General features: G+C 37.3%; 1 protein-coding gene and 1 pseudogene across 4 annotated transcripts in view; one reads left to right on the top strand and one right to left on the bottom strand.

The window, feature by feature from the left end:
• The window catches only part of ZNF451 (zinc finger protein 451), a 102,588-nt gene that overhangs the window by 61,195 nt on the left and 16,392 nt on the right, over positions 1-25,001 (top strand). For 2 of the 3 annotated variants that reach the window (XM_080663473.1, XM_080663472.1), the window contains 3 exons: positions 176-362; positions 9,991-10,059; positions 21,681-23,255. In XM_080663473.1, the coding sequence (XP_080519599.1) occupies positions 176-362; positions 9,991-10,059; positions 21,681-21,727 (303 nt within the window). In that variant the 3' untranslated portion in view covers positions 21,728-23,255. Of the gene's footprint in view, positions 1-175; positions 363-9,990; positions 10,060-21,680; positions 23,256-25,001 lie in introns of those variants that run through there. The other variant, XR_013960317.1, reaches the window with a different exon arrangement.
• On the bottom strand, positions 8,019-8,727 carry LOC308245747 (high mobility group protein B1-like; annotated as a pseudogene). Its single transcript has one exon. The product of its transcript is annotated as a high mobility group protein B1-like (transcript).

Here is a 25,001-nt window from a genome sequence, read left to right as displayed (position 1 = left end):
TTTTATATTTCATTAAATGTGGTGTATTTCATTTATGAAGGAGATCTTTACTTTGGTGGGAACTAGGAAACAATCTATATCCTTCCTAGGTATGTGTTCATTCTGAAATAGATGTAACTTTATTTGAAACTCAAATGCTGATTTTTATTAACATCTGCTATTTATTCCAACTTAGGCTGGCCGTCTAGATGAACAACTACCCAAGCAAATTCCTTTCACCATCCTCTCAGGAGATCAAGGTTTTCTGGAGCTAGAGAATCAATTTAAGAAGACTCAGAGGCCAGCACATATACTAAACCCTCACCACTTAGAGGGTGATATGATGTGTGCCTTGTTAAATAGCATATCTGATACCACCAAAGGTATGCAGCTGCAGTCACAGTGTAAACCACCCAAGAGGAGGAGACTTCACTGCTGAGAGAATTAATAAACTGCTGTCCACTAGTGAACTGTTGCCTGCTCACTAAACCATCATGCTCTCATACTTCTATTTGTTTTTTCCTTACCTTACTTCCATTCTTAACTTTTTTAGACTAGAATGAATTCATAATCTTTTGAAACATTTTTGATTTAATAGAGAAAATGTATATTCATGTATATAACATATTCATTATATGAAATAATGTTAGTATAATTTTACAAAACTAGGAATCTAGATCTTCACTTTGTTTCTGAAATTCCAAATTTATCTTTAATATTTCAGAAAACAAAGTTCTTAAAGGTGAATCCAGAAAGCAATAAATAATAATATGTCAATATCCCTCCTCCCCAAGAAAAAGACCATATAAGAATTTGACAGTGACAAAATAAAGCTCTGAAAGATCGTTTTTTAGTTTTCTTTTTTAAAAAAATATATTTTTATTGACTTCAGATAGGATGGGAGAGGAAGAGAGAGATAGAAACATCAATGATGAGAGAGAATCATTGATTGGCTGCCTCCTGTATGCCCCACCCTGGGGATTGAACCGTGACCTCTAGGTTCATAGGTCAATGCTCAACCGCTGAGCCATGCTGGCCAGGCTCTTTAGTTCCTTGGAAGGGCTAGGTACTCCCCATCCTAGTCCAGGAACTTACACTCTCTTCTCTGTCTTTCTGAAATTGTTCAAAGAAAGGGAGTACTATTGTCCAGTTTCACCAGTATTTAAGAAAGAATGTAATTCGGTTCAGAAGGGGTTTTCTTTTTTTCAGAATTTCTGAAATAAATGTGGATAGAAGAGAATAACTGCAGTTATGCCCTACAATTTGCAGTTATGAATAAGAATCGAAGGTATTGATGAATGACCTCCATGAAAAACTACTTTTTGGCATTTTTATTACATGCCTTTAAATTTTTCAACTTTGCTCACCTTCTAGTTATTTTTTTCATTCAACTTATTTGGAGCCACATTTTGATTGAAAGCCCATTCTGAAGAATTTTGTTGGATCACTTATTACAGTGAATTAATTCACTTCCACAAACTTAGGAATCATTCATTAATCAAGATCAACTATACACTTTAAAGGAAAATTAACTCTGTTTTACATATTTATGTCATGTCTTAGTATTGACTTTTATATTTCTGTTCTGCAGTTTTTGGTTTTACCTATTTTTTTAAGCTTTGGTTGTTTTTTCCAAATGTCTTCTTTTTCTACTCTTTTGCCATCCTCTTTCCCTTAACATTTATTTAATATCCTGTAAAATACTTAAATTTTTACCTTTGCCAACCCCTTTTTTCTTCTCTTTTGCTGATGCTTTTGGGAGTGTTTGTTTTGCAATTTAGAATGTGAAGCCTTTACCAATTTGCCTTTATTTCAACTTTGGAATGAGAACTGCATATGAGTAGGTCTGCATGGGTATATTAGGGTTTGAGGTAAGATATAGGTTATTGTTATATGTTGATTTTTCCCTTCCGAATGCCTCTTTTATGCTCTAGGTTTTTGGGTTTTGTAATCATTTGTTCACAATCAGTGCTCTTTTGAACTTACTGCTTTTTGGGAGCACGTGTGTACTTTATTCTGAATTTTTGTGAAAAGCAGAGATCGTACAGTGCATAAAGAATGGCATGGGCTTTGGTTTGAATGCTAACTTTGCTGCTTCCTAGCTGTGTGATTTCAGACAAGTTACTCAACTTTTTATGAGTCTCACTTTTCATATTGATAAGGTTGTAGAAATTAGTGATAGGTATAAAGTGCTAAAGGTACTATAAATAGCAGCTATTTTTTTTTAAATGTTCTTTTTTTTTTAATTTTATTTTCTACAGAGAGGAAGGAGAGGGATAGAGAGCTAGAAACATCGATGAGAGAGAAACATCGATCAGCTGCCTCCTGCACGCCTCCTACTGGGGATGTGCCCGCAACCAAGGTACATGCCCTTGACCGGAATCGAACCCGGGACCCTTCAGTCCGCAGGCCGACGCTCTATCCACTGAGCCAAACCGGTTTCGGCAATAGCAGCTATTTTTATTAATACTGTAAAAAGAAAATATGATTCCTAGCCAGTAGACTTTTTTTAGTTTTTTCCAACTTTTTTATTGTAGTAAAATATACAAAACATAAGCTTTATCATCTTAATAATCCTGGAATGTACAGGTTAGTAGTATCAACTACATTTATATTGTTGTGTAGCCATCACCACTATCCATCTTGGAACTCTCTCATCTTGCAAAACTGAAACTCTATACCCATTAAACAATAACTCTCCATTCCCCTTTCCCCCCAGCCCTGGCAACCACCACTCTACTTTCTTTTTCTGATTTTGACTATTCTAAGTATTTCATATAAATGAAATCATGCAGCACTTGTCTTTTTATGACTGGCTTATTTCACTTAGCATAGCATAATGTCCTCAGTTTCATCCATGTTATAACATATGTCAGAATTTCCTTCCTTTTTACAGCTGAATAATATTCTTTTATATCTATATCCCATTTTGGTTATCCACTTATTAATCGGTAGATACTTTAATTGTATCCATATTTTAGCTACTGTGAATAATGTTGCTATGAGTATGGGTGTACAAATATCTCTTTAAGACCCTGCTTTCAATTCTTTTGAGTATACTAGTATACCCAGGAATGGAATAGCTGGATTATATACAAATTCTATTTTTAATTTTTTGAGAAACTACCTTACTGATTTTCACAGGGACAATACCATTTTATTTACATTCTCACCAACAGTGCACCAGATTCCCAATTTTTCTGTACATTTGCCCAGCACTTGTTATTTTCTGCTACTTTATAAAAATTTTTTTATTTATTTCAGAGAGGAAGGGAGAGGGAGGGAGAGTAGAAACATCAATGATGAGAGAGAATCATTGAACAGCTGCCTCCTGCACACCCCCTACTGAGGATCAAGCCCGCAACCCGGACACATGCCCTTGACGAGAATCGAACCTGGGACCCTTCAATCCACAGGCAGACCCTCTATCCACTGAGCCAAACCAGCCAGGGCTATTTTCTGCTTTTTGTTTGTGTTTGATAGAAGCCATCCTAATGGGTGTAAAGTGGTATCTCACTGTAGTTTTGAGTTGTATTTCCTTAATGATTAGTGATGTTGAGCATCTTTTCATGTGTCATGGCCACTACATTTTAAAAGTCATGAAAATTATTAAGTGGCCAAAGAAATCTAAGTCCTTAAATCATATTTTATTTAGATCTAAATTTAAAGATGCTTTTGTAATTCTAAAATTAAAAAAAAAGTTATGCTGAATCGTAGTATTCAGTTACTGATTGAAGACACAATTTTTTCCTTCATGAACAACTTAAAGACATCAAATTGCCTGATAGTGAACTTATGCAATAATACCCCCCCCCCCCCCCTGCACCTGCGGGGATGCTTTCTAAGACTGCCAGTGGATACCTGGAACAGCAGACAATACCAAACCCAATATATACTATGTTTTTTATAAATACGTAACTTTTCACTTAAAGGGAGCATTTTATGGCTCCTCTTTGGCATATCCGAATTGCCAGCATTGCCATTCTCAAGCTTTGGGGCCATTATTAACTAAAATAAGGGTTACTTGAACACAAGTACTGTGAGATACTGTGACAGTTAATCTGATAACCACTACAGCTACTAAGTGACTAACTGCATACATATACAGTTGACCTTTGCACAATGCAGGGGTTAGAGGTACTGGCCTCTTACACAGTAAAAAATCTGCGTATAACTACAGTCAGTCCTCTAAATATAGATTCCCTACCACAGGGTAGACCCTTGAAGGTCAGTTAAAAACATCCATATATAAGTGGACCTATGCAGTTCAAACCAATGTTGCTCAAGGGTCAACTGTACAGTGTAGACACCGGACAAGGGATGATTCCTGTCCTGGGTTGGGGTGGAACTGGATGGCATGCGATTTCATCATGGTACTCAGAACAGTGCAAGATTTAAAACCTATTAATTTATTTTTTGAATCTTTCATTTAATATTTTTGGACCATGGTGGACCACAAGTAACTGAAACCACAGAAAGTAAAACCGTGGATAAGGGGGACCAAAGGTAGTAATAAACTCAAAGAACAATCACTTTCTTGGATAACTTTACCACATTTCCTAACATGGCTTTTTGAATAGTAGAATAATAGTTTCTGTTAAGTAGTGTGGTCTTTATATGGATCGGGATTTAGAAAATCAATGTCCATAAATATGGTAACTTTTGTTGTGCCTTTAGGGTAAGAATGCCAGGATAGCTTCTTTTATCTAGTTTCTTAGCACAGTGTTCCCATGTTCAGATTTGACAGCCAGACAGTCTCTTAACACAGTGTGGTTTTCTGGGCAGAGTCAGTGAACCTTTTTGAGAATCTGACCAAAGCCTCTTTCCATAAAAGTGAACATGTATATACAATATGACATACAGTTTCGGGTGATTTGTGGTCTCAAGGTTCCTGGTTACCAACAAACTAACCAACCCATACAACTCTTATTTTATTTATTTATTTATTTATTTATTTATTTTTTAAAAAATATATATTGCCGGAACCGGTTTGGCTCAGTGGATAGAGCGTCGGCCTGCGGACTGAAGGGTCCCGGGTTCGATTCCGGTCAAGGGCATGTACCTTGGTTGCGGGCACATCCCCAGTGGGGGGTGTGCAGGAGGCAGCTGATCGATGTATCTCTCTCATCGATGTTTCTAGCTATCTATCCTCTCCCTTTCCTCTCTGTAAAAAATCAATAAAATATATTTAAAAAAAAAAAAAAAAAAAAAAAAAAAAAAAAATATATATATATATTTTATTGATTTTTTAACAGAGAGGAAGGGAGAGGGAGAGAGAGTCAGAAACATCAGTGAGAGAGCAACATCAATCAGCTGCCTCCTGCACACCTCCTACTGGGGATGTGCCCGCAACCAAGGTACATGCCCTTGAACAGAATCAAACCTGGGACCTTTCAGTCTGCAGGCCGACGCTCTATCCATTGAGCCAAACCGGCTAGGGCTACAACTCTTATTTTAGAATATGACAAAAGTTCCTACTATAAGTAACATACAATGGAAGTTCTCACATGTTTATTATTATTTTATAAGCAATCTGGCAATTTTGGGTTTTTTTAAAATCACTATACTATAGACAAATGATATAAGTTTGAACCTCTTATTCTCTAATGTTTCAGATATTTTTCATTATTAGGACCAGAAAGTGATTTTATATAAACAGGAAGAATCTGTTAAATAGTGTCATGAGAATCAGTGATCATATTGATATTTAATACTTTAAGAATGTAATCTTTGCCAATTTTTCAGTTAATTGAAAATTTTTTCAGGAGGTACTTATCTCAGTAAAAATAGAGATATTTGGAGTTGCTGGTTTCATTTGGCCATAAGTATCACTCTTTTGCTTGGTAGGAAGGTAACAGGTAGGTAAGCAGCTTTACTACTGGTACATTTTTAGTTCTCTGACTTGGTTAGTTAAGCTAAATCAGTTACTCTTTGTAGCAAAGTGAGCCTTTATACTAATTTTGAGATTTAAATACGTCATAGTTTTTAACCTGTAAATTCTCTCCTAAGCATCAGAGTTTTAGCACCAACATTTTTATTACAGCTATGATATATAAAAATACTTATATCATTATAGAGATATTTTAAAATATTAATCTGTCTTAATTAACACCGTTGGCCCCCTTATCCTGCATCAATTTTATTTTATAATATACTTCACTTTTTAAAAAATTTGCCAAGATACATGGATCCTTTACAGTAATCCTAATTAGAGGAGCCAGGTAGAGGCTCTTTTAGACCTTTTACTTTTTTTTTCTCACAAATATATGTTAATTAATTTAAGCCTCATGTTTCAAAGGTGCAAATATAACTTGTCACATAAATGTTGTTTCAGAGAAGAGAAAGGAAACTAACCTTTATTGAGGACCTATTATGTGCCAGCTATCAGGCTAGCTGCTTTTTATATTTGTAGTGTTTGAAAATGTTTAAAGAACTTCTTCCACATGTTGTTTAATCCTCTTTGCAACATTATGAGTTAGGATGTGTTAAGTTATCCCATTTTATAGATGAGGAAGCAGAGGTCCAGAAAGGTTAAAAATAAGCTACATGTGGCCACATTTGTTTTTTCCCATCAGTATCACCAATACAAATAACTGATTTTAAGGTATAGAGAGACTCCAGTGTGAATTATTGTCTCTCAACATGTCCTAGAAGAATGAAGATAATGAGAGTCTTTCTGCTTCAAGTCTGACAACATTTGCAGAATCAACTTGGTAAAGACATCAAATATGAGGGGTTTTTTTGTTTTTGTTTTTTTAAATAACATTCAGGAAAATGTAGGGTTTTGTTTTCAGAAGATAAAAAGACTTGATTTTGGATTCTGGTACTTAAAAAAGTAAGCTGATTATATGTCAATCATAGCCAAGAGACGTGATCAGCATTATAAGATCCTTAGGATCTTTTGTCTCATAATTTAACAAGCCCCATTTTCTTTTCTTGTGACTGTAGAAATGCAGTCTCAATGTGAAGAGCGCATGCTGAGTTATAGAAGCCATGCAAGCACCACTTTTCATTTACCTTGTATGATGTTGCTTCCCTGCTTGTCATACATTCTCCTAAGATGAAATGACTGTGCTTCTTGTTCTTACTACACTAATCATACATATTTTAAGAGTTTTTTGTTTGGTTTTATTTTCCCAAGTGTTAGATTTTTACACCTACCTTAGACAAATTCTTTGATTGAACTTCTGAATTATCATTTTTCACTGTTTCATTGCTTACATAAAAATTTTTGTGGGCTCTTAATGATCTGTTTATATAAAAAACTTGACCATATCTTGTAGCTTAGTGGGAGAACATTAACTTGATTAATGTTAGATTTTCTTTTTAAAGACATTGTTTTATATATTTAATAGTTTATCGTTCTTACGTAAATTAAACATCCTCTTTGCAATTTTATGCAAAGTATTAACTTACCTAGAATATTTTTTCTGATAATGCAAAAATGAATTTGAGCATAGGCTGTTTGTTATATTAGTGCATTCAAGTTGAGAACACAGTTTACTATGCTTTAAGAAAATTCTTGTTGAATCTGAATACTCTCCTTGGACTTTCTGGTTTATGGGCCTCGGACATATCTACTTTCTTTGGGAATGAATGGGGTTAGGTATTAAGCATAGTTGGTATGTATAGAATCATATCAATTACATAGATTTTAAAAGCCTTATTAAAAATTGAACATAAAAGTTCACTCATGCTGTGAAAGTATAGATGACTGAAGTAGCATCAAGCTCTATGGAATAGGCATTATATAAAACAATGGTTGAACTTCATTCTAAAAGTCTACCTGCCTGTTGTTTCCTCAGCCTGTTAATGAAATTATATGTTGCTGCTTTGGACACTATCTCTAAAATCTATGTGATGTAATTCTGTTCAAAGTTCTGAAAATAGAATGAAATTCTCTACTACTGGTAGAGCTGATTGAGGAAAGGAAATCAGTTTTAATTTTTGCAAACTAGTATCAAGCTAAGCCTAGTATCAAGCGTTCAGAATATCAGCAAAGCATTCAGAATGTCAGAATACCACCAGGACCAGGGCTATCTAAAGACACATTTAGTGGTGTGTTAACTATTCAAAAGAGACACTATACAGTTTAAAAACAAATTTTACACAGCCCTACATTTCAATTTAAAAAAATGAGTGAATGTCTAGAGGGGGGTTAAATGCTTTATAGACAAGAGGAAAAAAAACACGCTAGAACCAACTGATTCGTCTTCCTCCTCTTCATTTTCTTCATCTTCCTCCTCTTCCTTCTTTTTCTTGCTTTTTTCATTCAGGTTTTCTGAATGCAGCAATATCCTTTCCATGTTTTAGCTTAGCCACCTTTGTTTTCGTCAGGCTACTTGTCATCTGCAGCCGTGTTACTTCACACCTCTCCCAGCTTCTTTTCAACATCACCAATGGAGGCCAGGAGCTTTCCTTTTGTTTGGGGGTAATAAAACAAGAGGAAGGCCCAAGGAGGCCTCTTAGGTGCTTTGGGATCTTTGAATTTCTTTTTGGTTTCCCTTTTAGGAGGGATATGAGTTTTCATTTATCCTTTATAATGGGCCTGTCCACCTTTTGCCATGTCTTTAAATTTTCTTTTCTCTTTAGCAGACATGGTCTTCCACCTCTCTGACCACTTCTTAGAAAACTCTGAGAAGTTGATGGAAGCATCTGGGTGTTGCTGCTTGTGCTCCTCTAGGCAGGTTTGCACAAAGAAAGCAGATGACATTTTGCCTCTCGGCTTCCTGGAGCCCCTTTACCCATGTCTAGTTACTTTCCCTCAGTGAGCACAGAGTCTCTCAGTGCCTGTCCTGCTCACACTTGACCCAGAGCTGTCTCTATGGAGCTCACATCCTGCAATGGCTGCAATAATGAATTGTTTAGACCAGTTAAGACATTCTGCTTTTGACTGGCCTTGACTTTGAATTATAATAACAGAAAGCTTGAGTATTTTATCTTTGTACCTAATGTTTTAAACTTAATTTGTTATTCTTCAACTTGTAACTGTAATGTTTTATTTCCCTGAAACACTGCTTGAAATATTTGAAGTATCAGGTGCATATAACAGAATGTAGAAAAAGCAATAGTATTTTTGCTGGAATGGCAAAAGATAACTTGTAATAACTTTTTGCAGCAAAGGAATATAAGGGATATGCAGTGATTTTTATTTATAAACAATTATAAGTCTTTAACTTTTAAATGTATATTTTAAGTTTTTAAATATTTCAGAGAAGCAAATATGTCCATTTGACTTGTATTTAGGTATTTAAATCCTGATTCCATCATTCTGAGCTATATACAGGGTGGGGCAAAAGTTGGTTTACAGTTGTTCATATGGAAAATAATGAATAATAATACAAGAATAAATTGTTTTGCATACTCACAACTATGAACTTACTTTTGTTCATGTGTGTGTGTGTGTGTGAATGTAGTTAAAATAAAAAGCCAAAAAGCCAAATATTAAGTCATTGATACACTATGGTTCAAATTTGAAGTGACTTTGGCAATACCTGGTCAGTCATGTCATCTTCATAAAGCCTTAGCTCTCATTATAAAAGCATATAAGACATGAGTTGAATAAGTTTGTCCCATGCAGAGGCATTGTTAATTCTCTGGTCTCTATAGAGATGAATGCATATGAATTTCAAAATATAGGAGAATTTTATATGGCACCAAGGTTGTAAGATGATTTCATGCAAGTGAAACTTTGGAGTTTACTAGCGTCTTATAATTTAGTTTTTTTAAATACTAGAATTTTCTATTCAATGGTAATGTTAAAAGAACTTTTCAAATAATTCTTTGACTATAGAACTAAAATTGAATTGCCTATTTCATTAGTTTTTATTTTATTCTTAATTTATGTAATGTAATTTGATAATCATTTAAAAAAAATTAAACAACAACAACAACAAAAAACCTAAAGGGAAATTGGATGGTAATTAGTAAGCTTGGGTATGGGAGAATACATAATTATGGCACAATAACTTCTTCAGAAATTCATTTGCATTTATTGATTCTGCCTTATAGAATGTGACAGTGATGACAACCTGGGTATAAAAAGTACTCCAATGGAAGAAGAATTCAGATCCACAGAAGGTAACCTAATGGAATAATTAATGCTTTCCCTTCTTGAGTGTATCTTGTCTGTTTCCCCCCCCCCCCTCACCGGTTCATCCCCCCTACTCCCTCCTACCCCTTAGTTGAAAAACACTTATCTCCTCATTCAAAGGATAGTTTGCATTTTCTCATGTAAGATGATTTAGGTATAATACTAATTTAGGAGGCAAGAACAAGAATCAGCCAATTATGGCCCTTGGACCAAAGCCAGTTCACTACCTATTCTGTAAATAGTTTTATTAGAACACACTCCTGTTAAGTATTGACTGTGTTGTGGCTATTACGTTGCAAGAGCAAGGTTGAGTTAGTTGTGACACAAACAGTATAGACTATGCGTGGGCAAACTTTTTGACTCGAGGGCCACAATGGGTTCTTAAACTGCACCGGAGGGCTAGAACAAAAGCATGGATGGAGTGTTTGTGTGAACTAATATAAATTCAAAGTAAAGGAGCGGAGGGGAGAGCAAGAGAACCGGATAGAAGAGCCGGATCGGGGCCGTAGTTTGCCCAAGGCTGGTATAGACTATCCCCCACCCCTGCCCTAGCCTAAAATAATTATCTTCTGACCCTTTGCAGAAAAAGTTTGCTAATCCCTAGGCTTAGAGAAAATTTTGATTTCCTAATTTTTACTTTGAGTAGATTAAAAGTTTTATTAAAAGCTTTGCAGTAGAACTATGAAAGCAAACTCATGTCTAAATATTAATGGGCTGTTTCTATAATTAGTGGGCTGTCTCTAAATATTAATGGGCTATAATTAAAAATTTTCCCTCTTTTCAAAGGAAAATCTACATATTTCCTTTCGTAGGTTAAAGAGAACTTTACAACAAATAATTTACTGACTATACCACTATTTGGCTATGCCATATGCCCATGTTTTTACTTTGGCTTTTCCATCATATACTGATTTTAAATAATCACGGGAAGAAATGAAACAACGGATTTTCGAAAATATTTTAAGCTTCACTGATACCTTACATTGGTATCTTTGACATAAAGGACACAATAGGAGTGAGAATGTGGAGATTTGAACGTACAGAGGGAAATGTGGCTAAACAAACACATACAGTGGCCTGATTTGTTTTCTATGTATTTGCTTGATCTCTCATATAATGAAATTAGTTGGACTGAGACCATACTAGAGCTTTGTACTATTAGGAATTAAGGAATCTGAGTCTTGCAGTGGAATTGATTCATCCATTTAATGAAGTAGAAAATGAATCTCTCTCTCATAGCCAGAATTACTGGTTAAAAACAAAGTAAATCTGCAGCCTAAATGGAAGCAAGCTTTTTGACAAGTTGTTATCCCCATCATGGTCTTTCAAGGACTAGCTTAGTGCATAATAGCCACATAATGATGAGTTAAACAAATTAAAGAACTTTTATGATTTTTAAATAAAAACTGCTAGCTAAGTTGCTTATCAAGGACATCACAAGATAAACACCATTGAGCATTTACGTAGTTCAGACTTTGCAACCTTTATTTGCCACACATAACCAGTCCCATAGAAAATGCCAGACAAAATTATAACTTTTAAATAACCACATTTGGGGAGCCTTCACAGTTTTGTGGGCTCCTAGCTAGTCCAGAAAATTCTGAGATGTATGACAACTGAATATGTGTCAGAATTTCTAGCATTATCTATGTAATGTATTATATGGTTTGGAGATTTGGAGAGGTTTTACATTTTTGTGATTCCTTAGTTTGGAAAATGTATTATCATTAAAGGATGAAAGAGAAGGTACTTTATACCTTTAAGTAGTTGCCTAAAAAAAATTGAAAGGGTGTTGTTATGTGTGTGTTGTCTTTCATTTCCTTCTGCTATATATAGTTTATTACATATAATTATTATATACACTAGAGGCCTGGTGCACAAAATTCGTGCACGGGGGGTGGTCTCCTCAGCCCAACCTGCACCCTCTCCAATCCGGGACCCCTCGGGGGATGTCTGACTGCTGGTCTAGACTGGCAATTGGACATCCCTCTCACAATCCTGGATCGCTGGCTCCTAATCAGTCACCTGCCTGCCTGCCTGGTCACCCCTAACTGCCCCCTCTACCAGCCTGGTCTCCCTAACTGCCCCCTGCTGCCAGCCAGGTCACCCCCAACTGCCTCCTCCCTGCCGGCTTTGTCACTTCTAATTGTACCCCCCTGCTGGCCTGGTCACCCCTAACTGCCACCCCCCACCAGCCTGGTTGACCCCAACTACCTGCCTCTGCCGGCCTGGTCACCCCTAACTGCCCCCCCTGCCGGCCTGGTCACCCCCAACTGCCCCCCCTGCCAGTCTAGTCACCCCTCACTGCCCCCCCCCCCGCCAGCCTAATCTCCCCAACTCCACCCCCCGCCAGCCAGCCTTGTCGCCCTGAACTGCCCCCCAGCCCCTGCTGGCCTGGTCGTCCCCAACTGCCCCCCCCCCCGCCCGCCGGCCTGGTTGCCCCCAGCAGCCCGCCCTGCTGGTCTGGTCACCCCCAACTGCCCTCCCCCGCTGGCCTAATCACTCCTCACTGCCCCCCCTGCCAGCCTAATCGCCCCCAACTGCCCCCCTGCCAGCCTGGTTGCCCCAACTGCACCCCTCCCCCGCCGGCCTGGTCACCCTGAACTGCCCCCCCCCCCCCGGCCTGGTCACCTCTTATTGCCACCCTGCCGGCTTGGTCGCCCTCACCTGCCCCCCCCTTCTACCTGGTCACCCCTCATGGCCCCCCTGCCGGTCTGGTTGCCCCACGCAGCCTGCTTGTTCAGTCGTTTGGTCATCCCTGACTAACCCCCATGCTGGCCTGGTCGCCCCATGCAGTCTGCTTGTTCAGTCGTTTGGTCGTCCCTCACTAACCCCCCTGCCGGCCTGGTCACCCCACACAGTCTGCTTGTTCAGTCGTTGTCCCTCACTAACCCCCCTGCCGGCCTGGTCACCCCACACAGTCTGCTTGTTCAGTCGTTTGGTTGTCCCTCACTAACCTCCCTGCCGGCCTGGTCGCCCCATGCAGCGTGCTTGCTCAGACGTTTGGTCATCTCTCGGGCCGGCCCTGGGTGGCTGGGCAGCCGACATCTGAGGCTTGCCTGTGCTTTGGGCTGACCCTGGGCGGCGGGGGGGCTGAGGGGACTGGGTGCTGCCATTTGCGGCTGTGGGCGCCGCCATCTTTGAGGGCGTGGGAGTCAATTAGCATATTCCTTCCTTATTGGCTGTGGGCGACACCATCTTTGTGAGGGTGTGATGGTCAATTAGCATATTTTCTCTTTATTATATAGGATTATATATTATAACATATAAAAGTGAGAAGCATACAGTGTTCCATGTAAGTTAAGGAATCTGATCTCCTCTGCACTCTCCTCTAATACCTTTAATTTCCCTTCTCCTTTCACCCAACAGGAACTACCTCAAATGTTAACTTTTAGGTTGAATCATATATAACTATCATTTGTGTAAGCAATTTTGTATGGTCAATGCCTCTCTTAGATTTTCTATCTTTAGAGAGAGCTAACTCCTGCTTCCTCTAGGCTCCCTCTGTACCATACCAAGTGGCTTTAAAAAAAATTTTTGTCTGACCATAGCCAGCATGGCTCTGTTGATTAGAGTGTCTCCCCATATACCAGAAGGTTGCAGGTTCAGTCCCCGGTTGGCACACATAAAGAAGGCAACCAGTAGATGTTCTCTCTCACATTGATGTTTCTCTCTCTCTCTCTCTCTCTCTCCCTTCTCCTCTCTCTCTCTCCCTTCTCCTCTCTCTAAAAGTAATAAGTGTATCTGTCTCTCATCTTCATTGAACTATGAGCTCCTCAAGGGGTAGGATCATGTTTTATTTATCTTTATTTCAACAGCATCTAACACAGTGTTTGGCACTAAATGCTTGGTTATTGAATGAATAAACTTATAACAAACTTAAAGCATGTTAGAGCTGCCAAGACTCATCTCTCTGTAATTGGAGAAGGGAAATTAAGACTGAGGCCATTTGGTTGGGGAGAATTTAGGTGATTTTGTTAACCCTGTACCATGAAAGCAAAGTGATGTTCTAGTCCAGACCTGATAGCAAAACTAAAAAAAGTTAAAATAACTTCTCAAGTCTCTCCTTCCTTCCTAACACAACACTGCAAAATAAATGCCTGACAAATGGTGGTAGAAGTCAGGATAAATTTGCAGGTGGCTTTTTACCTTGGGGAAAGGTAGCTCCCCTATTCCCATCTGCCCCTGCCATGACTTATCATATTTTTTGTTTTCTCTGTTGACCAGTATCAGTCTCTGACTACCCAGGCCAATCATAAAGATCCTATATAACTTTTTTTTGTATACCAGATAGGAAATAGAGCCCAAATAGTGTGATGAAGAGTGCAGATTTTGGATTTGGGCTGCCTGGGTTAAAACTCAGCCCTGCCACTTATAAATTATGTAATATTGGGCAAGTCACTTAACTTCACTGAGTGTCAGTTTCCTCATTTTAAAAAAGGGAATACTGCCCTAGCTTGTTTGATTCAGTGGATAGAGCATCGGCCTGCGGACCAAAGTGTTCTAGGTTTGATTCCGGTAAAGGGTACGTGCCTAGGTTGCAGGCTTCTCCCCAACCTGGGCCCTGGTCGGGGTGCATGCAGGAAGCAACTGATTGATGTGTTTCTCTCACATCAATATTTCTCTCTGTCTTTCTCTCTTCCACTCTCTCTGAAAATCAATGGAAAATATCTTTGGGTGAGGATTAAAAAAAAACCCCACACAAAATACAAAAGGGAATACTGGCATACCTATTTTACTAGAATAACTTGACACATGGTATTGGTTGCTACAGCTGTTATTGTGATTTTGATCATTATTATTATTATCATCATTACCAAATCTGAGGTCTGCTCTGTAAATAAGCCTACTTAACAGAGGTATTCTGACTCAAATCACTAAAATAGAAAGAGGACAGCATCGTGTGTGGTTGCCAGTGCAAAACCATCTTTCTGTAAATGTCAGCAGTTTGCCTTAGAGTTCCTTCAATTAATAACAGTTATTAATATAATCCTATATAATAAACAGGTAATATGCAAATTGACCCTCACAAGATAGCTGCCTAAGACCAGGCCAGCCAGGGGGGTTAGTGAGGGACGACCAAATGACTGAACAAGCAGGCTGTGTGGGGTGACCAGGTTGGCGGGGGATGGCAGTTGGGGGCGACCAGGCTGGTGGGGGGGGCAGTTAGGAGTGACCAGGCAGGGTGGGAGCAATTGGGGGTGACCTGGCTGGCAGTTAGGGGCAACCAGGCCAGCATGCAGAGGCAGTGAGGGGTGATCAGGCTGGCAGGGGGATGCAGTTAGGGGTGACCAGGCAGGCACACAGGTGAGCAATTAGTAGCCAGTGGTCCAGGATTGTGAGAGGGATGTCCGACTGCTGGTTTAGGCCCGATCCCCACGATCGGGCCTAAACCGGCAGTCGGACATTCCCCAAGGGGTCCCGGATTGGAGAGGGTGCAGGCTGGGCTGAGGGGACCACCCTCCACCCCCATGCACAAATTTTGTGCACCAGGCCTTAGTTATTAATATTATAATATAAATAGTAAAACACCATATGTGGCCAGTTTAAAGACCAAAGAAAGGCTAAGAGAGTATGTTCATTTTTTAATTCAGTTAATTTTTATGAAAAATGTAATACTTTTGCAACTAACTGCTCTTAATCTTGAAAACTTGTAAAAGGGAAAACATTCATTTTACCTAACAACTTAGCCCTCTAAACCAGCAATTTTTAACCTTTTTCATCTCTGGCACACATAAAGTAATTACTAAAATTCTGTGACACACCAAAAAACGTATTTTTGTCAATCTGACCCAAAAAAGCCATAATTTTGATTCATTCACACCGGAGGGCTATTGAGTTGGCTGTTGTCATTTTTTTATTTGACATTCTAAGGGAAAAGAGGTCAGTGCCCCTGACTTAATAGGTATTGCATGTTTTAAATTTGTTCCCCTGACTTAATAGGTATTGCATGTTTTAAATTTTTTGCAACACACTGGTTGAAAATTGCTGCTCTAAACATTAAGTCATTTGCCTTCAAATTCACAGATTCAAAATGATTGGGGCATGACTTACATATATGTCTTCTAATTCCTATTAGTGTATTCTCTCTCTTGGTTTTTTTTTTTTTTTTTTTTTTTGCCATAATTACCTCTTTTTCAAAGAGAATGAAATGAAGCCAGAGACAAAGGAGAGAAAGAAAAACATAGACTTAGCCACAGAAAAGAAAAAGACATACCAGTACTTCCTACAAGTGTCTGTATTTGTTCATATAGCTTCAAGTTACTGTCTATTGTTCTTTTGTTTCAATCTGAAGGATTCCCATTAGGGTTCTTTTTAGGGCAGGTCTACTAGTAACAAACTCCCTTAGCTTTTGTTTATCTGGGACTGTCTTAGTTTCTCCTCCATTCTTCAAGAATAGTGTTGCTGGATATAGACTTTATTTTTTCTTTCAGTACTTTAAATATGTTATCTCACTGACTTTTGGCCTCCATGGTGTTTGGTGAGAAGAGCTATTAATCTTACTAGTATTGAGGATGTGTTATATGTAAGAAATTGCTTCTCGCTGCTTTTATTTTTAGCTTTTGATAGTTTGAATGTAATGTCTCAGTGTGGATCTCTGAGTTTCTTCTGTGGAGTTTATTGAGCTTCTTGGATATATAGATTTATATTGTTCATCAAATTTGGATATTTTTCCCCTGCTTAAATTTGTTAAACTCCTGTAATGAATTTTTCATTTTAGTTGTACTTTTTAGCTTCAGAATATCAATAGAGAGAAATTATGAAATAATTATGAAATAACATTTTTTTAATACTTTGTTTTCCTGGTTTCCTTTGTCCATGGTTTACTTTATTGCTTAGAACATATTTAAGTTTGTTGGCTTAAAGTCTTTGGCTAGTAAGTTCAATGTCTAGGCTTCCTCAGGGGCAGTTTAACTCAGTTTTTTTCCTCTTTAAATGGGACATACTTTCCTGTTTCTTTGTATTCTTTGTGTTTTTGTTGTTGTTGAAAACTAGGTATGCAAATATTATAATGTAGTACCTCTGGAAATCTGATTCTAGAGTTTGCTGTTCTTGATTATTGAAGGTTACAGTTTTCCCAACCATTTTTGCAAAAACAATATTCTTTGTCATGTCTGGTCACTGAAGCCTCTGTTCCTTCAGCGTGTGTTCAACTAGTATTTTGACAGAGATTTCCCTGAATACCAGGAACTGAAAAAAAAAAAATATCCCCCAGCCTTCACAGATTGGCACAGTATTGGGGCCCCTCACTGAGCATACAGATCATCCTGTGGTGAAAGCTCAGGGTCTCCTGAGCATGCACCCTGTCTTGGGCATGTGCCTGGCTTCATAAATTCCTCAGTACACCTAAGTGCTTTTGAATGCCCTAATTTCTTGGAGAAATTTTCTTAACAGCTTTTCCTAGTAGGTATTAGGCAGTCTCAACCATAATCTTTTGCCCCAGTCTGTGGGTTTTTGTCAACCTTACAATATTGTTGTGCAGTGCCTGCTGCTTTACTGTCCTGCGTGGGTTCTGAGCTAGACAAAATAGAGATGAATGCCTTATGTCATTCCTTCAGATAGCCCCCAGACATATTAGAATACAAACACAATAATTTGTGAGTAAATTCTACTGTGCTCCATCTGGAACCATGGACTAGGGTCCCAAACAAGGAGGTAGTGGGGAAAAGGCAAGTAAGTAAAAATGCCAGTATTTGCTGCATTGCTGTGAACCTTTAAGTGTTTTCCAGACTTTTGACAAAGTTGTTTCTGATGGTTTCTGCTTGCATTTCAATGTTTCTGTGCAGGGATGGATTTTTGGAGCTGCTATTTTGTTTAATTTACTCCAAGACTGATTTTCTCTCTTCTTTAAAAGTTTTATAGAATTCACGGGTGCAACTATCTTGGCTGGAGTTTATTTCTAGGAATTCTTTTTTTCTTCCTTTTAAATAATTTTATTGATTTTAAAGAGGAAGAGAGAGCTAGAAACATCAATGATGAGAGGGAATCATTGATCAGCGGTCTCCTGCACGCCCCACACTGGGGACTGAGCCCACAACCCTGGCATGTGCCCTGACCAGGAATCAAACTATGACCTCCTGGTTCACAGGTTGATGCTCAACCACTAAGCCATGCCAGCTGGACAATTTCTAGGAATTCTTTTGATAATAAATTTATTTTCTTTTATATATACACGTGTGTGTGTGTGTGTGTGTGTGTGTGTGTGTGTGTATAATTATAATAAATAGACAAATATAATATTCAGACTTTGTTTCATTTTGTGTCAGTTTTGTAGAATTGTTTTTCAAGAAATTTACCCATATTACCTAAATTGTCAAATGTACCAATGTAAAGTTGTTCATAACATTCTATTATTACATATTTTTATTTCTGTAGGATTTTTTATAGAAATATTTATGTGATATTCAATAGATTAGATGTTCCAGCTGGTTTTATTTTTCTTCAGCCTAAAGAACTTTCTTTCATTTTATGTGATGCATTTTTGCTAGTAATGAATATTCTGATTTCATTTGTATGAAAACATCTTTATTTTTCCTTTAATCTTGAAGGACATTTTCTCTGGCTTTCGGATTCAGATTGACTAATACTTTTCCCTGAGCACTTTAAAGATGTCATTCATTGTCTTCTGGCCTTCAATGTTTTTTATGATAAATCACCCTAATTTGCATTATTATTCCTCTATGTGTAGTGTGTCTTATTTTCTTTTTTCCTTTGGCTGCTTTCAATATTTCCTCTTTGTCTTGGGATTTTAGCAGTTTTTAAAAGTGTCTCTAGATGGAGTTGTCTATTTATCCTGCTTGGTGTTTTCTTAGCTCCTTGTATCTGTAAGTTTATAGGATCCTCCTGGTTTTAGAAATTTCCAGTTATCATTTCTTTACAGTTTTGCCTCACTTTCTGTCTCCTTTTCTTTTGGAACTCCAATTACACACATGTTAGTCAGCTTAAATCCATATTTGTTCATTTTACTCCAATCTTTTTTCTTTTCTTCATTTTCAGTAATTTCAACCTTCCTGTTTTATTGACTCTTTTTCCCGCTGCATCTAATGTTAAACCCGCCTAGTGAATTTTCCATTTCAAATATTGTATTTCTCAGTTCTGAAAGTTCTAGTTAGTTCTGTGTTTTTTCTCATAGTTTTCATTACGCTATTGAGATTTCCTATCCGTTTATCCTTAAGTTGGTGAAAATATAACTTTGCTAATATCCTTTTCTGCTAATCCTAACATCTTAATTATCTTAGAGATTAGTTCTAGTTACTGTGTTCATCATATTAGACAACAAGGCATAGTCTATATTCTTTTATGTTTGGATGTCTTCAATTAACATTGTTTTACAGATTCATCCAGATGTTAGCATGTAGTTTTGGTTTGTTCATTTCCAATACCTGTATATTCTATTTTATGTATATATCACAATTTATTTATTACTTATAGTCATTTGGTTTCTACTTTTCAGATATTATAAGTAACACTTAAATGAATATTCTTGTACATGTTCTTGGTGTATGTATGTCCACATTTCTGGTAATATACTAGTATACCTAGAGGTTGCTTATGTTCAACTTTGGTAGGTAATGCCAGATAGTTTTTCTAAAGTAATTGTTCTAATTTCTTTTCTTATAGTAGTGTATATGAATTCTCATTGATCTAAGGTTTCACTAATCATTGAAATAAATTAGTCTTTTTAATTTTAGTAGTGATGGGTATGTACTGGTATTTCTTTGTGGTTTTAATTTCTATTTTTTCTGCTGAGTAATATTTCATGACCATTTTGAAACAATGTTTTGTCAATGCCTCTTCAAAATTTATTTTTAAAATATATTTTATTGATTTCTTACAGAGAGGAAAGGGAGAGGATAGAGAGTTAGAAACATCGATGAGAGAGGAACATCGATCAGCTGCCTCCTGCACACCTCCCACTGGGGATGTGCCCGCAACCAAGGCACATGCCCTTGACCGGAATCGAACCTGGGACCCCTCAGTCCGCAGGCCGATGCTCCATCCACTGAGCCAAACCGGTCAGGGCGCCTCTTCAAAATTTTTGACAGTTTTCTTTTAGATTACCTTTTGGTTGCTTTTTCTGGGTTAAAAATCTTTCAGTTCTTTCTGGGTACACAAGTTTCATGTATTGCATATATTTTCTCCCACTCTATAGTTTGCCTTTTTACTCATTTAATGGTGTCTTTTGATGAATAAAAGTAATTTTAATACATTCCAAATTACTATTCTTTTCCATAATGTTTTTTGATACACCACCACTTATTAAATTAAAATAACCATCTTTTCCCACCATTCTGTAGTGCTACCTTTATTATAAATCAAGTTTCCATATATTTATGGAAACTGTTTCTGAGATGTCTATGCTGTTCCTTTGGTCTACTCATCTATTCTTGCACTAGTGCCACATTCTTAATTACTGTAACTTCATAATGAGTTTTCATATCTTTATAAATCTTGTCATTTTAATTCTCCTTTGCTAAGAGCCTCTTGGCTTTTCTTTGTACTTCTTCATCTCTCTCAATTCATCTGAGGGCAGCTCACTGACCTAGAACCTAGGTTTAACTTAAACACAGTATATACCAGCTTATAGTATTTTAAACTACAGACAACAGAACACCAGTATCACAGCTCAGGAAGGTACGTATAGCTGCATCCTAAAGGGATCACTGGTCCTATGAACCAAGTAGTCTTTGAGAGGCAATCTACTGGATGGGATGAGATAAATCTGGTGTGAGAGGTTAGGGAAGGCTAAGAAATTGACACCTAATTCCACCCTTCTGGGCGTTAGCATCATTCTCAAGGAAGAAATGGAGAGACCTGTGAACCCCAAAATGTCTCTTGTTCACTACTGTATTTCTGTGCCTGATATACAGTGGGCATTTAATAATATTTGTTAAATGAATGCATATGTGTATCTATATATATAAAAGGCTAATCTGCAAATTGTCCCCTCGGGAGTTTGACCGGGAGACCGGGAGTTTGATCACTTGCTATGACGTGCGCTGACTACCAGGGGGCAGCACAGAATGAAGGAAGGCCCTGGCCGGCAGCCAGAAGGCCCTGATCGGCCCTGATCACCGGTCAGGCCTAGGGACCCTACTCGTGCATGAGTTTTGTGTACCAGGCCTCTAGTATAATATAGGCTTCTCAGAAGACATTATATATATAGCCATGAGTTTCACTCTTTGCCTTAGAGACCCGGAAGCTTAAAACAAATTTTAATAGCCTGTGAGATTTCACCATTTCATGGTTTTGCCTATTTCTATTTTGTCATATATGCGTTACATCAAGTCTTTTTGGAAATAAGTGCATGGATTTTTTAATGTTGAATTTAGTGAAGTTTGTTAACTATCTACATTCCTAAATGGAAAAAACTTGCAAGTTCCTTATTAAGTTCATATATGTTATAACTCAGATTGAGGTTATATCCAGGTTCTCATTTTCTGAAATATTCAAAATTTATGGAGAAACTTCCAAGTTGTTATAAGTTTCTCCTTTTTGATTTTCATTTACATCTTTAAAAGACAGATGTAGTTGATGGGACTTACATAAAGTACATGTTTATTAGTTTTCTGCCCTAAATATTAAAATTCTCTGTTTTTTAATCCAGATGTAGAATTAGAAGAAGCTATTAGAAGAAGCCTTGAGGAAATGTAATTAAAGATATTACCACAGAGCATCAAGTAGCCTTGAAGATACTCAGGATAATGAATTCTTGAATTTGTTTTCTAAAGAAGGCCAGCAATCTACTAACTAGTACAGATGTATTTGGAACACTGCTTTTTTTGCTTTCTCATGTTCAAAATTTTATATTTGCTTTGTATTTTTGTGCTCTTTTTAAAAAATATGGAGGAATAAAATACATGTTAATACAAATATATAAACCATGTATTCTATTAGAGGTATGACAGTTTCCCAGTTAACTTGGAATTCCTATATTTAGGTTAAAAGAATTGAAAAACAGAAAAGCTCTTGACTATTGTTTATGTTTCCCAAATAGCATTATTTCTTTACTTGTACAGTAAAGGTGATTCTAGTTTGTTGTTTTTTTTTTGTTTTTTTTTTTTGTTTTTTTAGGAGTGAAAATGAAAATAAAGCTGCCATAGATTAGTTTTTCTGTAAATTCTGCTTCTCATGTGGCACTAATCTATGTACATAATTATCTTTGATTTCTCTGTTTATGATTATTAGAAGACAGTAATAGAAACTAATTGTGGAAATAGTTTAAAAGTGTTACCAGCACTGTTCTTTGTGGATTTCACTCAAAGGTGTAATTCCTGCTTTAATTAGAGCAGCACATTGCTGGAATAAAAAGAACACCCTAATTTCTTTGAAATAATTAAAAAGAAACCTTTTCTATTCCTTTTACCTGTTTAGACTTTTATGTGACTTGCATTACCTGCTGTTTAAAGGGAATGTTGTCAAAATACTTGCATAGAATTAAACTTATTTTTAATAATAACAGTCTTTTTTATATATTTGTGTAAACATAATCTTAAAAAAATAATGTTCCAGGTCTACTCAGGAATAATCTTCCTTAACCCTTTAAAAATTTTATTTCATATGTAAGTATCTTCATTTTGTTATTCATTAAATTGTTTTTCAGTTTCTTACATTTGGTATTACATATTTAATTTTTAAATGTTGAGGGTCCCATTGTGAATAATTAAAATATTACATAATTAGACTAAAAAGGGCTGTCATACTGTCTTTATGTATATGCTTCATGTCATTTGACCAGAAATGTTATCCCAAAATTTTTGAGTAGTAATTGCTTACCAAATTGAAAATTTCCTATAATTCTTTTAAAGAAAAAAAATCATGGCTAGAATTTTGTTCTTTTTCTGCAGTTACATATTTTAGTGTGAAATCTCATTGCTATATTTTTTATTACAGCATAGTCTTTTTACAGTATAGTCTTTTCAACCCACATTGGAAATCAATTTGTGTTTTTATTTTTTAAGATATCAGGTCTAGCCCAGCCGGCATGGCTCAGTGTTTGGACATCGACCCATGAACCAGGAGGTCGCTGGTTCATTTCCCAATCAGAACACATGCCTGGGTTGTGGGCTCAATCTCCAGTATGGGGTGTACAGGAGGCAGCCGATTAATGATTCTCATCTTTGATATTTCTCTCTCTCTCTCTTCTTCTCCCTTCCTCTCTGAAATCAATAAAAATATATTTAAAAATATATATATCAGGTCTATTCTACCTACTTGTACATATATATTTTTAAGTGGACATTATAGCTTGAGAATTTACCAGTCATTTTTCCAAAATGACTACATTGTGCTTTTAATTTGTGTGTTAAAGTGGTCAAGTAAGGCCTTAGGAGGTAGTCCCTGAGCCAGACCTTAGAGACACCTGCAGGAGCTTGCACAGTAGTGAGAAACATAAAGGACATCCCAGAAAGGAGTGTGGCTAATCAGATGTGGGGAAGAGGAAGAAACAACGCCTCTGTGCCAGAGCTGCCACACCCAGGTGTGAGGTACACTGATGCTCTATTAAGCAGCTTTTCATCATGACCCTTAAAAAGGTAATTGAATTGTTTAATGTTTTAGTTGTCACTGATTGTCTTTCTACCTGTTAAGCAATTTAAAATAATTTTAAAATTTCTTATTATTTGAATTTAATTTAGCTACAAAGGGAGGGAAGATTTAATCAATGGATAACATTACAGAAAATTATGGCTAAACTAAATTACCAAAGTGAACGTTTCTAACATTGACAAAGATGCTTATCTTTTTGTTTTATTCATTCATTCATTCATTCACCCACAGAATATTTATTATTTGCCATGTGCCAGCGACGGACTGTTCCAAGCACTTGAGATTTATCAGTGAGCAAAACAAAGCCCACTCTGTGGAGCACACATTGGAGGAGAGGAGGTTGGATAGAGTGTTAGATAATAAGCAAATATATCCCATGGTGATAAGTGTAATGAAGGAATATAGGGAAGGGAAAGATAGTGTGGGGGTAGGAGGCTTATTTTTAGTGGGTTGGTCAAGGATCATGACCATATGAACTTGAGCAAAGACCTGAAGAAGTTGACGGAGTGAGCCATGGAAATATGTATGAGGAAGAGAGTGCCAGATGGAGGGTGAAAAGGTCTAAAAGTCAGCTTGATATATCCATGGAAAAGCAGGAAGGGTATTATGAGCTAGGAGAGCAATAGAGGAAATTCCTGAGGCCTTTTTCAAAGATCTTGGTTTTGACTCAAATGAGGAGCCATTGAAGGTTTCTGAGAATAAGTTGTGTGATCTGCCTTATTTAGAAGGATTACTGAAGGTAATGCAGTGAGAACATACCTGAGAGGCAAGAGTAGAAGGAGGGCATGCATATAAGCATAACCAATGGATGCAAGACACTGGGGGCAGTGAGGGCATGTATGGGAGTGGGGTGGGGGGGGGCAATAGGGGAATATGGACACATGTAATACCTTAGTCAATAAAAAAAAAAGAGTAGAAGGAGGTACTGTCTGGAGGAAGACCAGACTGGAGGTACTGCTGCAGTATCATCCAGGTAAGAATTGGTGGTGGCTGGGACCAGAGTGGTGGCAGTGAAATCAGGGAGATGAATTTGGATACATTCTGAAGGTAGAGCTGCAGGGATTTACTTAAGGATTGGATCTGGTATATGAGAAAAAGAGAGCCTAATATGATTCTAAAGTTACTGGATAGGCTTTTAAACCATTCACGAAATATATTTGAATTCCAAGTTTGTGCCATGACAGGACAAAATATACTTATCAAGGTCAAGTAATCCCATACACCAAGAATTTATTAGTGTTTAGATTGAAGTCTTAGGGAATTGGGTTCCAGTTTTAAGGGCCTCTTCTCTGTTCAAGTATTTAAATGGCTTTGATCTCAGATTAAAGATTGTGATTCAACTTTAAACTGCTCTTACCTATCATTCTATGCACTCTGTACA

The sequence above is a fragment of the Plecotus auritus genome, assembly GCF_963455305.1.
Source record: "Plecotus auritus genome assembly, chromosome: 4".
Taxonomy (NCBI): domain Eukaryota; kingdom Metazoa; phylum Chordata; class Mammalia; order Chiroptera; family Vespertilionidae; genus Plecotus; species Plecotus auritus.
The sequence above is the reverse complement of the archived record's forward strand: the minus strand, read 5'-3'. Positions and strand labels throughout refer to the sequence as shown.